The 14,674-nt window shown below is 49.4% G+C and overlaps 1 protein-coding gene across 7 annotated transcripts in view; it reads right to left on the bottom strand.

The window, feature by feature from the left end:
• The window catches only part of fhip1aa (FHF complex subunit HOOK interacting protein 1Aa), a 263,629-nt gene that overhangs the window by 98,019 nt on the left and 150,936 nt on the right, over positions 1-14,674 (bottom strand). For all 7 annotated transcript variants that reach the window (XM_072496072.1, XM_072496070.1, XM_072496068.1 and 4 more), the window contains one exon: positions 1,744-1,902. In XM_072496072.1, coding sequence (XP_072352173.1) covers positions 1,744-1,902 — 159 coding nt within the window. The remainder of the gene's footprint in view (positions 1-1,743; positions 1,903-14,674) is intronic.

Here is a 14,674-nt window from a genome sequence, read left to right on the forward strand (position 1 = left end):
TTCCCGCATTTGGTGGAAGAAATCAGAGTACAAGCCAATCGAAGTCCCTAGATGTGAAACAGAAAGCACCGTGACTAAAGTGTGATGTGATAAGACCATAAGACATAGGGACATAGGAACAGAATTAGTCCACTCTTCCCATCGAGTCTGCTCTGCCAATCAATCATGGCTGATATTTTCTCATCCCCATTCTCCTGCCTTCTCCCCATAACCCCTGATCCCCTTATTAATCAATAACCTAACTATCTCTGACTTAAAGACACTCAGTGAATTGGCCTCCACAGCCTTCTGCGGCAAAGAGTTCCACAGATTCACCACCCTCTGGCTGAAGAAATTCCTCCTCATCTCTGTTTTAAAGGATCGTCCCTTCAGTCTGAGATGGTGTCCCCTGGTTCTAGCTTTTCCTTCAAGTGGAAACATCTTCTCCACGTCCACTCTATCCAGGCCTCGCAGTATCTTGTAAGTTTCAATAAGATACCCCCTCATCCTTCTAAACTCCAACGAGTACAGACCCAGAGCCCTCAAACGTTCCTCATACAACAAATTCTTCATTCCAGGGATCATTCTTGTGAACTTCCTCTGGACCCTTTCCAAGGCCAGCACATCCTTCCTTAGATACGGGGCCCAAAACTGCTCACAATACTCCAAAAGGGTCTGACCAGAGCCTTTTACAGCCTCAGAAGTACATCCCTGGTCCTGTATTCTAGCCCTCTGGATATGAATTGCATTTGCCTTAACTGCCGACAGAACCTGCACTGCCGACAGAACCTGCACATTAACCTTAAAAGAATCATGAACAAGCACTCCCAAGTCCCTTTGTGCTTCTGCTTTCTGAAGCATTTCCCCATAGGGGCTGGTTTAGCACAGGGCTAAAAAGCTTTGAAAGCAGACAAAGGCAGGCCAGCAGCAGGGTTCAATTCCCAAACCAGCCTCCCCGAACAGGCGCCGGAATGTGGCGACTAGGAGCTTTTCACAGTAACTTCATTTGAAGCCTACTTGTGACAATAAGCGATTTTCATTTCATTTCATTTTCATATAGAAAATAGTCTATGCCTAAATTCCTCCTTCCAAAGTGCATAACCTCACACTTTTTCAAATTGTATTTCATTTGCCACTTCATTGCTCACTCTCTTAGCTTGTCCAAGTCCTTCTGCAGCCCCCTTGCTTCCTCAATACTACCTGTCCCTCTACAGATCTTTGTATCATCTGCAAACTTAGCAACAGTGCCTTCAGTACCTTCTTCCAGATCATTAATGTATATTGTGAAAAGTTGTGGTCCCAGCACAGACCCCTGAGGCACACCACTAGTCACCGGCTGCCATCCTGAAAAGTATAGCTGGAGTATGCCTGGAGTATAACAACAAAAATACAACAGGAAGCATGCACCATATGTATGACCTTTCATATACTTTAATGACAAATTGTTCAATCTAGGCTTGGAATTTAATGTTTTTAATATTAACTATGTTACAATAGGGGAGAGAGGAATTTTGGGCAACTTTGCTTTAGTCCCCACTCTGAGACTGGGTCAACACTGATTACAATTCATGCTTCTAATACTTTCCCCAAAGAGAGTGATAAATTCTCAATAGTCTTGTCCTGTAATAGCAGCTGAGCTCAAGAACCCATCTCCCTTAAGATTCATACAATCGTTGCAGAGGACTTTATCCAGCCTGAATATTAAAGAAACATGTGCCCTTCATGTTTACAAGTATGCGTACATGTTGTTGAACATGTCTTTACCTGTATTACTGCATTACAGAACTCCAGGGAGTTCATGAACTGTACCAGTGCAGGAATACGTATCCAGTCTTCTCGCTGCAGATAGTGCCATTCATCAGATTTCACTTCCAGTTTAGTGGGCAACGAGGAGTAGAGGCCACTTAGTCCTGTGGCTAGCACCTGCGGGTTACAGAATGTGCGAGAGGAAGAGACCAAAACATTGAAATTAAAAACAAAACCCACTAAAATGCGATTCTTAACATGAGACAACGCAGGTATTGGATCAAGATAAAAATATTGCGGAAATCTGAAACCAAAACACAAAAGGCGGGAAATGCTCAGCAGCTCAGGCAGCTTCTGTGGAGAGAGAAATAGAGTTAAAATCAATAACCTTTCATCGGAAAAAGTGAACTAAATATTAAATCAGTCAACTTTTTTCCTCAAGTTTTATTAAAATGCGAAAAGTTGACACTTTCTTGGATCATCACATTACACATGGCACATGTATCCAAGATCTTCCAATTTCCAGCTAAATTTTTAAAAATTGTTTCATGGAAAGTGGGTGTCGCTGGCAAGCTGAAGTTTTAGGAGTTGATGGCCAACAAAAAGCTGATGTTTTTTAAAAGTAGTCAGGAGTAGGAGTGCTCCTCCCTGCTCTACAGCATCCTGAGGGCTGCTACAGACACACAATGGAGCTGCCCCGCCCCATTCCCCTCAGACACACAATGGTGCTACCCCACCCCATTCCCCTCAGACACACAATGGAGCTGCCCCACCCCATTCCCCTCAGGCACACAATGGTGCTGCCCCATTCCCCTCAGACACACAATGGTGCTGCCCCATTCCCCTCAGACACACAATGGTGCTGCCTCATTCCCCTCAGACACCCGATGGTGCTGTCCCATTCCCCTCAGACACACAATGGTGCTGCCCCACCCCATTCCCCTCACACAATGGTGCTGCCCCATTCCCCTGAGACACACAATGGTGCTGCCCCGTCCCATTCCCCTCAGACACACAATGGTGCTGCCCCATTCCCCTCAAACACACAATGGTGCTGCCCCATTCCTCTCAAACACACAATGGTGCTGCCTCATTCCCCTCAGACACCCGATGGTGCTGTCCCATTCCCCTCAGTCACCCGATGGTGCTGCCCCACAACATTCCCCTCACACAATGGTGCTGCCCCATTCCCCTCAGACACACAATGGTGCTGCCCCATTCCCCTCAGGCACACAATGGTGCTGCCCCATTCCCCACAGACACACAATGGTGCTGCCCCATCCCATTCCCCTCAGACACCCGATGGTGCTGTCCCATTCCCCTCAGGCACACAATGGTGCTGCCCCATTCCCCTCTCCCACACAATGGTGCTGCCCCATTCCCCTCAGACACACAATAGTGCTGCCCATTCCCCTCAGACACCCGATGGTGCTGCCCCATTCCCCTCAGACACACAATGGTGCTGCCCCATTCCCCTCTCCCACACAATGGTGCCACCCCATTCTCCTCAGACACACAATGGTGCTGCCCCATTCCCCTCAGACACACAATGGTGCTGCCCCATTCCCCTCTGACACACAATGGTGCTGCCCCATTCCCCTCAGACACACAATGCTGCTGCCCACCCCATTCCCCTCACACAATGGTGCTGCCCCATTCCCCTCAGACACACAATGCTGCTGGCCACCCAATTCCGCTCAGACACACAATGGTGCTGCCCATTCCCCTCAGACACACAATGGTGCTGCCCATTCCCCTTAGACACACAATGGTGCTGCCCATTCCCCTCAGACACACAATGGTGCTGCCCATTCCCCTCAGACACACAATGGTGCTGCCCATTCCCCTCAGACACACAATGGTGCTGCCCCATTCCCCTCAGACACACAATGGTGCTGCCCCATTCCCCTCAGACACCCGATGGTGCTGCCCCATTCCCCTCAGACACACAATGGTGCTGCCCCATTCCCCTCAGACACCCGATGGTGCTGCCCCATTCCCCTCAGACACACAATGGTGCTGCCCATTCCCCTCAGACACACAATGGTGCTGCCCCATTCCCCTCAGACACACAATGGTGCTGCCCCATTCCCCTCAGACACCCGATGGTGCTGTCCCATTCCCCTCAGACACACAATGGTGCTGCCCCATTCCCCTCAGACACACAATGGTGCTGCCCCATTCCCCTCAGACACACAATGGTGCTGCCCCATTCCCCTCAGACACCCGATGGTGCTGCCCCATTCCCCTCAGGCACACAATGGTGCTGCCCCACCCCATTCCCCTCAGACACACAATGGTGCTGCCCCATTTCCCTCAGACACGCAATGGTGCTGCCTCATTCCCCTCAGACACCCGATGGTGCTGCCCCATTCCCCTCAGACACCCGATGGTGCTGCCCCATTCCCCTCAGACACGCAATGGTGCTGCCTCATTCCCCTCAGACACCCGATGGTGCTGCCCCATTCCCCTCAGACACCCGATGGTGCTGCCCCATTCCCCTCAGACACACAATGGTGCTGCCCATTCCCCTCAGACACACAATGGTGCTGCCCCATTCCCCTCAGACACACAATGGTGCTGCCCCATTCCCCTCAGACACACAATGGTGCTGCCCCATTCCCCTCAGACACACAATGGTGCTGCCCCATTCCCCTCAGACACCCGATGGTGCTGCCCCATTCCCCTCAGGCACACAATGGTGCTGCCCCACCCCATTCCCCTCAGACACACAATGGTGCTGCCCCATTTCCCTCAGACACGCAATGGTGCTGCCTCATTCCCCTCAGACACCCGATGGTGCTGCCCCATTCCCCTCAGACACCCGATGGTGCTGCCCCATTCCCCTCAGACACGCAATGGTGCTGCCCCATTCCCCTCTCCCACACAATGGTGCTGCCCCATTCCCCTCAGACACACAATGCTGCTGCCCACCCCATTCCCCTCACACAATGGTGCTGCCCCATTCCCCTCAGACACACAATGCTGCTGGCCACCCAATTCCGCTCAGACACACAATGGTGCTGCCCATTCCCCTCAGACACACAATGGTGCTGCCCATTCCCCTTAGACACACAATGGTGCTGCCCATTCCCCTCAGACACACAATGGTGCTGCCCATTCCCCTCAGACACACAATGGTGCTGCCCATTCCCCTCAGACACACAATGGTGCTGCCCCATTCCCCTCAGACACACAATGGTGCTGCCCCATTCCCCTCAGACACCCGATGGTGCTGCCCCATTCCCCTCAGACACACAATGGTGCTGCCCCATTCCCCTCAGACACCCGATGGTGCTGCCCCATTCCCCTCAGACACACAATGGTGCTGCCCATTCCCCTCAGACACACAATGGTGCTGCCCCATTCCCCTCAGACACACAATGGTGCTGCCCCATTCCCCTCAGACACCCGATGGTGCTGTCCCATTCCCCTCAGACACACAATGGTGCTGCCCCATTCCCCTCAGACACACAATGGTGCTGCCCCATTCCCCTCAGACACACAATGGTGCTGCCCCATTCCCCTCAGACACCCGATGGTGCTGCCCCATTCCCCTCAGGCACACAATGGTGCTGCCCCACCCCATTCCCCTCAGACACACAATGGTGCTGCCCCATTTCCCTCAGACACGCAATGGTGCTGCCTCATTCCCCTCAGACACCCGATGGTGCTGCCCCATTCCCCTCAGACACCCGATGGTGCTGCCCCATTCCCCTCAGACACGCAATGGTGCTGCCTCATTCCCCTCAGACACCCGATGGTGCTGCCCCATTCCCCTCAGACACCCGATGGTGCTGCCCCATTCCCCTCAGACACACAATGGTGCTGCCCATTCCCCTCAGACACACAATGGTGCTGCCCCATTCCCCTCAGACACACAATGGTGCTGCCCCATTCCCCTCAGACACACAATGGTGCTGCCCCATTCCCCTCAGACACACAATGGTGCTGCCCCATTCCCCTCAGACACCCGATGGTGCTGCCCCATTCCCCTCAGGCACACAATGGTGCTGCCCCACCCCATTCCCCTCAGACACACAATGGTGCTGCCCCATTTCCCTCAGACACGCAATGGTGCTGCCTCATTCCCCTCAGACACCCGATGGTGCTGCCCCATTCCCCTCAGACACCCGATGGTGCTGCCCCATTCCCCTCAGACACGCAATGGTGCTGCCCCATTCCCCTCTCCCACACAATGGTGCTGCCTCATTCCCCTCAGACACCCAATGGTGCTGCCCCATTCCCCTCAGACACGCAATGGTGCTGCCTCATTCCCCTCAGACACCCGATGGTGCTGTCCCATTCCCCTCAGACACCCGATGGTGCTGTCCCATTCCCCTCAGACACACGATGGTGCTGCCCCATTCCCCTCAGGCACACAATGGTGCTGCCCCATTCCCTTCAGGCACACAATGGTGCTGCCCCATTCCCCTCAGGCACACAATGGTGCTGCCCCATTCCCCTCAGGCACACAATGGTGCTGCCCCATTCCCTTCAGACACACAATGGTGCTGCCCCATTCCCCTCAGACACACAATGGTGCCTTATCCATTCCCGTTTTATTCACTCCAAGCACACGGTTAAACCAGGGTCCCAAACATGAGCAGTGGTTGGTTCCCTGAAATGTTAAAATGAGAGCCAGCAACTGGGGCGGGATTCTCCGATCCTGGGGCTATGTGTTGACGCCGTTGTAAACGGCGGAGCATTTTACAACGGCGTCATCTGGCCCCTTGGATCAGCGATCGTGTGCCGCACAGGGAGCCAGCACGGCACTGGAGAGCCTCACCCTGCTCCAGCTGCCGATACGGTCATCAGCCCGGCCAGCGTGAGTTCGCGCATGCGCGTCATGGCCGGTGCGAGGTCACGCATGCACGTGTGTTGCCGTCTCCGCGCATGCCCCGACGCAACATGGCGGAGACCTACAGGGGCCCGGCGCGGAGTAACATAGGCCCCAACTGGGATAAGCCTGCCCGCCGATCGGTAGGCCCCGATCGTGGGCCAGGCCACCGTGGAGGCCCCCCCCCCAGACTCGGATCCCCCCCTCCTCCCCACCAGGCCGCCCCTCGCAGCCAGAACGCCGAGGTCCCGCCGGGTAGGACCACGTGCGAACGGCACCAGCGGGACTCGGTGAGCACTCGGCCCATCACGTGGGGTAGATCGCTGGAGGGGCCGCATTTGCCAGGTCACCGGAGAATCTGCGTCGCGTGATTCGCGCCCCCCCGGGATTCTCCGACCCGGCGCGGGGTTGGAGAATCCCGCCTAGGATTTCATGTGGTTACCAGTATAGACTCCAGTGCAAGCCCTGTTGGTACCTTCTCGTTCAGAGCAACAAAACAGCACAAACAAATTTATCTCCCATTATGAGTTAACATTTTTTTTTAAAATAGGTCAATGATTGCAGAAACTCAAAATACCACAATTTAATTTTGAAATAAATTTCTAGAAAATACAGAAATGCAATATCCAGAACCTTTGTTTGTAATTGGTAAAAACAGGAAATGTACAAAAAGCAGCATAATTTTCGTAATTTTCTTGTAGTTACATCACTTATTTTGAGCTAGCTTTGCATGTGCACGCAAAGAAATAACATCACAGAAACATTTTAAAATGTTCAGCTCATCCTCACCAATCAACCTGTTGCAAATTAGTTCAGCTAAGACAGTACTGGCAAGAGTAACCGCCACACAGTCCTTATGAAGATAAAGTCCCAGCTTCACACTGAGGATAATGTCCACTGTGTGCATTGCCACTGTCCTGAATAGGTTGGATTCAGGCAGATGTGGCAGGTCAAAACTGGGCATCCATGAGGCATTGTGGGCCATCAGCAGCAAATTGGAATCCACCACAATCTGTAACCTCACGATTTGACATACCCCTCACTCTATCATTACCATTTTGCCAGGGGATCAACCCTGGCTCACTGAAGATTGCAGGAGAGTACGCCAGGAGCAGCACTAGCCTGGAAAATGAGAATGTCAACCTGGTGTGCACAACAAATCCACCATGCATGCTTAACAGTGGAAGCAGCATGTTATAGACAGAGATCCCACAGCCAGTGAAATAGATTCAAGCTCTGGAGTCCAGCCAGATCCAGTCGTGAACTGATGGTAGACAACCAAACAACTAAATCAGAAGAGGCAGCTCTACAAATATCCCCATTCTCAATGTGGCAGAGCCCAGCTACATTACAAAAGATAAGGGGTGGAATTTTAAGGATAATGAGTGATCAGCGCCCGCCATGCCAAGAATCAGCATCTCAGAAGCCCACTGCCATTTAACGCTCAACTTGAACATTGATTGGCAGTGGGTGGACTTTCCATCCTCCCTCGGAAGGAAATCCCGTCCATGAGAGCTATTGGCCAATCTGATTGGCCAGCAGCTCTCCAACCCGTTCTCCCTCTGTCTGTGAGAGTTTTGTCTGGGGTCTCCGGTTTCCTCCCACAGTCCAAAGATGTGCCGGTTAGGTTAGGTAGATTGGCCAGGCTAAAGTGCCCCCCAATTGTCCAAAGATGTGCCGGTTAGGTTAGGTAGATTGGCCAGGCTAAAATGCCTCCCAAGTGTCCAAAGATGTGCAGTTTAGGTGGAGCGGGCATGATCAATGCGTGGGGTTACTGGATTAGGGCAGGTGAGTGGGCCTGGGTAGAGGTGGAGGCCTGGGTACCGGGGCAGCACGGTAGCATTGTGGATAGCATAATTGCTTCACAGCTCCAGGGTCCCAGGTTCGATTCCGGCTTGGGTCATTGTCTGTGCGGAGTCTGCACATCCTCCCCGTGTGCGTGGGTTTCCTCCGGGTGCTCCGGTTTCCTCCCACAGTCCAAAGATGTGCAGGTTTGGTGGATTGGCCATGATAAATTGCCCTTAGTGTCCAAAATTGCCCTTAGTGTTGGGTGGGGTTACTGGGTTATGGGGATAGGGTGGAGCTGTTAACCTTGGGTAGGGTGCTCTTTCCAAGAGCCAGTGCAGACTCGATGGGCCGAATGGCCTCCTTCTGCACTGTAAATTCTATGATTCTAGGTGCAGACCCAATGGACCGAATGACCTCCTCCTGCACTGTACAAATTCTCTGGAAGCCTAGCCAGGAACAGCACTGCAATGTCCAGAAATGGTACTGCAGACTTTGCCTGGGACTAGGTCCTGGGATTGTTGAAAAGGTAAGTTTTGAGGTTCCAGGCGCTCAGGCTGCTGGGGGGGAAGCCCCCGAGCCCTGAGTGGAGGGTACCCTACCTCTGAGGGGCTTTCAGATTGAGGTGTGTCCCCCCCCTCCTTTCTCCCGAGATGGGAAATGTTTTTTCTCTGTTTCCCGCATCCACCAGCTCTTAAGTGGTCATTAAATGGCTCCTTAAAGGACCTTAATGGGTTAATGGGTGGGTTTCCCACCTGAGGCCCTGCCTGCCCAAACATGAAATTGCATCTGACTTTGGGTGAGTGGATTCCCACAGGGAAACCCATCCACTCAATTTTAGTTTCCCCGCCACCCCACACACCTCAGAACCAGCCTTAGGGGGGGCATAAAATTCTGCTCAAGGGCTTAATACGTGTTTGCACTAATCTTCAGCCAGAAGTGCCGCGTGAATGATCCATCTCACCCTCCTCCTCAGGTTCCTGCCTTCACAGATGCTAGTCTTCAACCAATTCGATTCACACCACATGATATTAAGAGATTGCGGAGTGCACTGGATACAGAAAAGGCCATGGACCTCCGCATCATTCCAATTGTAATACTGGAGACGTGTGCTCCAGAACAAGCCACAGCTGTTCCAGTATGCTACATTTACCTGACAAATTGGAAAAGTGCCCAGGTATGTTCCACAAAAAATATGGCAAATCCTATCTGATCAATTACTGCCTCATCAGTCTCCTCTCAATCATCAACAAAATGAAGGAAGGTTTCTTCAACAGTTCTATCAAGCAGCAATTACTCAGGAATAACCTGCTGACTAATGCTCAGTTTGGGTCCACCAAAGAAACTGGGCTCCAGGTCTCATTACAGCCTTGACCCCCCCAACATGGAGAAAAGAGCTGAAATGCAGAGGTGAGGTGAGCACGACTTCCCTTGACATCAAATCTGCATTTGACGGAGTGATCCTCATCAAGGAGCTCCAAAAAATTTGAAATAAATGGGAATTGGGAGGAAAGTCCTGCACTGGCTGGAATCAGACTTGCACAATGAATGATGGTTGAGGTTATTGAGGGCCAATAAGCTCAGCCCCAGGACGTTGTTGTAGGACTTCCTCGGGGTAGTGTCCTCGGCCCAACTACCTACAACTGCATAATCAATTTTCTTTCTTCCAATCTAAGGTTAGAAGTTGGTTGATGATTGCAAAATGTTTAAATCTATTCACAACTCCTCAAATAATGAAGCTGTTCATGCCCGTCTGCAGCAAGACCTGTACAACTTTCAGGCTTGGGCTGTTCGCTGTGCACAATCTGGATGCCGCGTTTCCTTTCCCAAATCACAATACTGACAACATTTCAAAAGAATTTAAATTGATGTAAAGTGCTTTGAGATGTCCAGTGATTGTGAAAAGCACTATATAAATGCAAACTATATTCCCGGCTCCGGGTCACTGTCCGTGTGGAGTTTGCACATTCTCCCAGTGTTTGCGTGGGTTTTTCACCCACAACTCAAAAACGTGCAAGCTAGGTGGATTGGCCATGCTAAATTATCCCTTAATTGGAAAAAATGAATTGGGTACTCTAAATTCATTTATTTTTTTTAAAAAGAAAAATAAGTAAATGCAAACAATTCTTTCTTTCTTTGACAGGTGGTACGTTACATTTGCACCACACAAGGACCCAACAAGAGAGAGTCTAAACAACTGACATTCAATGGCATTACCATCACTGAAACCCTAACCATCAACGTCCTGGGGGGGCGGCCATTACCAGAAAAGTAACTGGAGCAGCTACATAAATACTGTGGCTACAAGAGGTCAGAGACTGGGTATTCTGAAGCAAATTACTCATCTCCTGGCTTCCCAAAGCCTTTCTACTATTTACAAGGTGGAATTCAAATGTGCAATGGAATACTCTCCACTTGCCTGGACGAGCGCATTTCATGATGCTCAACATCATTCAGAACATAAGCCATTTAGGACCCCCAACATCCACTCCCTCCATCATCGGCACACTGTGGCAGCAAAATAAACCACGGCAAATCGCTTAGGTCATCCAACAGCACCTTCCTCTACCACCCAAAAGAACCAGGGTAGCAGATACATGGCAAAACCACCACCTGCCAGTTCCCCTCCAAATCGCACAATTCTGTCTTTGAACTTTATTGCTGTTCCTTCACTGTCACTGTTGAATTCCTGGACCTCCCTTAACAACAGGACAGAGGGTGTACCTGGACCAATAGGCTGCAGTGGTTCAAAATGGTAGCTCACCACCAAATGGTCACGGCAAATAGGAATGGGCAATAAATACTGGCCTTTCCCACGATGCTGATAGCCCATGAATGTGTAAAATACCCACAAAACTGGCCATGACCCCAATCTATTTAATCGCCATTGGGAGTTTCCATTCATTGTATCCATGTGTGACCTCTTAAAATTAGATTTTGCTTTTAGGCATGAGGGCGCTTACAACTTTTAAAAGATTTTGAATTTGTTTTCATTAAGGGCGGCACGGTAGCACAAGTGGACAGCACTGTGGCTTCACAGCGCCAGGGTCCCAGGTTCGATTCCCCGCTGGGTCACTGTCTGTGCGGAGTCTGCATGTTCTCCCCATGTCTGCGTGGGTTTCCTCCGGGTGCTCCGGTTTCCTCCCACAGTCCAAATACGTGCAGATTAGGTGGATTGGCCATGATAAATTGCCCTTAGTGACCAAAAATGTGAGGAAGGGTTATTGGGTTACGGGGATGGGGTGGAAGTGAGGGCTTAAGTGGGTCGGTGCAGACTCGATGGGCCGAATGGCCTCCTTCTGCACTGTATGTTCATTAAGTAAAATTGATTACTGTTCACTACCGTAACTCTCAAATGATTCTGCCGAGCTTTTTTAAAAAGTCATTTTCAGGTATTTAAATTTTGGCTGCCCACAGGTGTAGACACAAATGAAAAATGTTGTTTTATTAGTCTCACTGCTCAAATATACAAAGGAATATTTTTCAAGGCAAGCAAACTCTGAGGAAAATGATGTTTTGTAATGATGTGGATTGTGCTGCTGCATGGCAGATTTTACACTGGTTGATGTGCATAAAAGCTTGGGCCGAATCTTAAGGAAAAATATCATTTCTCAAAATTAGCTCAATTTTTGAAAGTGGAAACAAAGACATTAGAGTATTATTCATCTCTCTCTCTCTCTAAACTGTTCACTCAGGGGGCAGCATGGTGGCGCCGAGGACCCGGCTCCGGGTCACTGTCCTTGTGGAATTTGCACGTTCTCCCAGTGTCTGCATGGGTTTCGCCCTCACCCCCACAACCCAAAGATGTGCAGGGTACGTAAATTGGCCACACTAAATTGCCCCTTAATTGGAAAAAAAGAATTGGCACTCTAAATTTAAGAAAACTCTATGTTCACTCTCATAGCCCTCATTATTTACACCTTCCTGTCATCGATTACTTCACTGTCAGTTTCAAAGGACACATTAAGTCTCTAATTTGCCATTTCTGTGTCACTCGGTCTCTGTTCTTTTGTTATTTTTTCCCTTTCCAAAGACTTTGTTTTTCTGCCACTTGCGTTCCAGTACATGTAAGCTGAATGAGGTATTTCCTTGTGGGTCACCCTTTGCTACAGTACTTCCTGTGTAAGGTCAAAGGAATCTCACGGAGCAGCTGTATCTCGGGAGGTGAGAAAGCAACATCCATTACTCATGTCACCACTCCTCGGGTGGCTGCATCTCTTATCTGTAATGCCCTGCAGCATCAGTATTTGAATGAAATACATTTCCAAAGCCTGACTTCAGTTTAATATTTAAGCATGTAAATTATTGATGTTCCTTTTAAGACATGATTAATGCCTAACTGTTATGGTGGTTTTGTACACAAAAGCTGTATTAACTTTTGTTGAAGCCAGAACCACATGTTTCAAGTTGATAACATTATTGACGTACAAGGATTTGTTGATTAACCTCATAAAATTCCCTCATGAATTGAACTGCAAGAGTGTTATTTGTGGTGTTGCAAACAGATGTTGTTTGGTGACCTGATTTATTTTGAATATTTCCAAAACTGATCACTTCTGTTGATTGGGCCTGTTGATTGGGCCTTGTTTGGAAATGTTCTCAGAGGCCCTTGTTTCTTCAGTCAGAGCTGATCAGCAATTCAATTCATTTCCTCTTGCCTGTTTTTTCCTTTGGTTTGCTGGACATACCATGGTCTGCTCGTCTTACCAGAGTCAGTTGGACATTTCAGGGTCTGGTGTCATAGAAAATAGAAGATGGAGGAGGCCATTCGGCCCTTCGAGCCTGCTCTGCCATTCATTATGATCACGGCTGATCATCAATACCCTGGTCCTGCCTTACCTGCCGCCCACCCCCCCCCCCTCCCCCCCTCATATTCCTTGATCCCTTTAGCCCAAAGAGCGATATTCAATTCCTTCTTGAAATTACACAATGTTTTCGCCTCAACGACTTTCTGTAGTAGTGAATTCCACAGATTCACCACTCTCTGCGTGCAGAAATTTCTCCTCACCTCAGTCCTAAAAGGTTTACCCCTTATCCTCAAACCCTAGTTCTGGACTCCCCCACCATCGGGAACATTCTTTCTGAATCTACCCTGCCTAATCCTGTTAGAATTTTGGAAGCTTCTCTGAAATCCACTCTCACTCTTCTAAACTTCAATAAATATAATCCTAACCGACTTAGTCTCTCCTCATCTCACAGTCCCGCCATCCCAGGAATCAGCCTGGTAAACCTTCGCTGTACTCCCTCCATAGCAAGAACATCCTTCCTCAGATAAGAACACCAAAATTGCACACAATATTCCAGGTGTGGCCTCACCAATGTCCTATACAATTGTAGTAAAACATTCCTATTCCTGCACTCAAATCCCCTCGCTTTGTTTTGTGAGGGCCACGAAGAATCCAGCATGAGTTGTAGAATAGAAAGAAATAACATTTATTTACAATACACACACACACACACACACACACACACACACACACACACACACACACACACACACACAACAGCAGCAGTAACTCCCTTGCTGCTCACTCCTCTCTAGCTGGTTCCATACTGGCCAGCTCTATTTATGCAGGGAATCTGCTAATGATTTCTCCCCCCCCCTCCTCATTGGGGAAGCTCATACTCCCTAAGGATTATGGGATTGCCATTAGTCCCCAGCCAGTGGTAAGCAGGCAGGTTATAACACTTTGAATGCCAACATATCATTGGCCTTCTTTACTGACTTACTTTTGTGCTTACTTTCAGCAATTGATGCACAAGGACACAAAGGTCTCGCCGAGTACCCACCTCTTTCAATTTACACCTATTCAAATAATAATCTGCCTTCCTATTTTTGCTCCCAAAGTGAATAACCTCACATTTACCCACGTTATACTGCATCTGCATGCATATGCCCACTCACTCAACCTGTCCAAATCCCGCTGAAGCATCTCTGCATCCACCTCACAGTTCACCCTACCTCCCAACTTTGTTTCATCTGCTAATTTGGAGATACTACATTTAGTTCCTTCATCCAAATCATTAATACATAATGTGAAGAGTTGTGGTCCTAGCACAGATCCCTGCAGTACCCCACTAGTCACTGCCCTGTCAATCAGAAAAAGACCTATTTATTCCAACTTCTTGCTTCCTGTCTGCTTCGCTTTCTAGCCACCTCAAGACACTACCTGCAATCCCATACACTTTAACTTTGCATAGTAATCTGCTATGGGATATCTTGTCGAAAGTCTTCTGAAAGTCTAAATAAACCACATCTACCAGGTCTCTCTGGTCAACTCTACTAGTTACATCTTCAAAGAATTCCAATAAATTTGTCTAGCA

This window comes from Scyliorhinus torazame, chromosome 3 (assembly GCF_047496885.1).
Source record: "Scyliorhinus torazame isolate Kashiwa2021f chromosome 3, sScyTor2.1, whole genome shotgun sequence".
Classification (NCBI taxonomy): domain Eukaryota; kingdom Metazoa; phylum Chordata; class Chondrichthyes; order Carcharhiniformes; family Scyliorhinidae; genus Scyliorhinus; species Scyliorhinus torazame.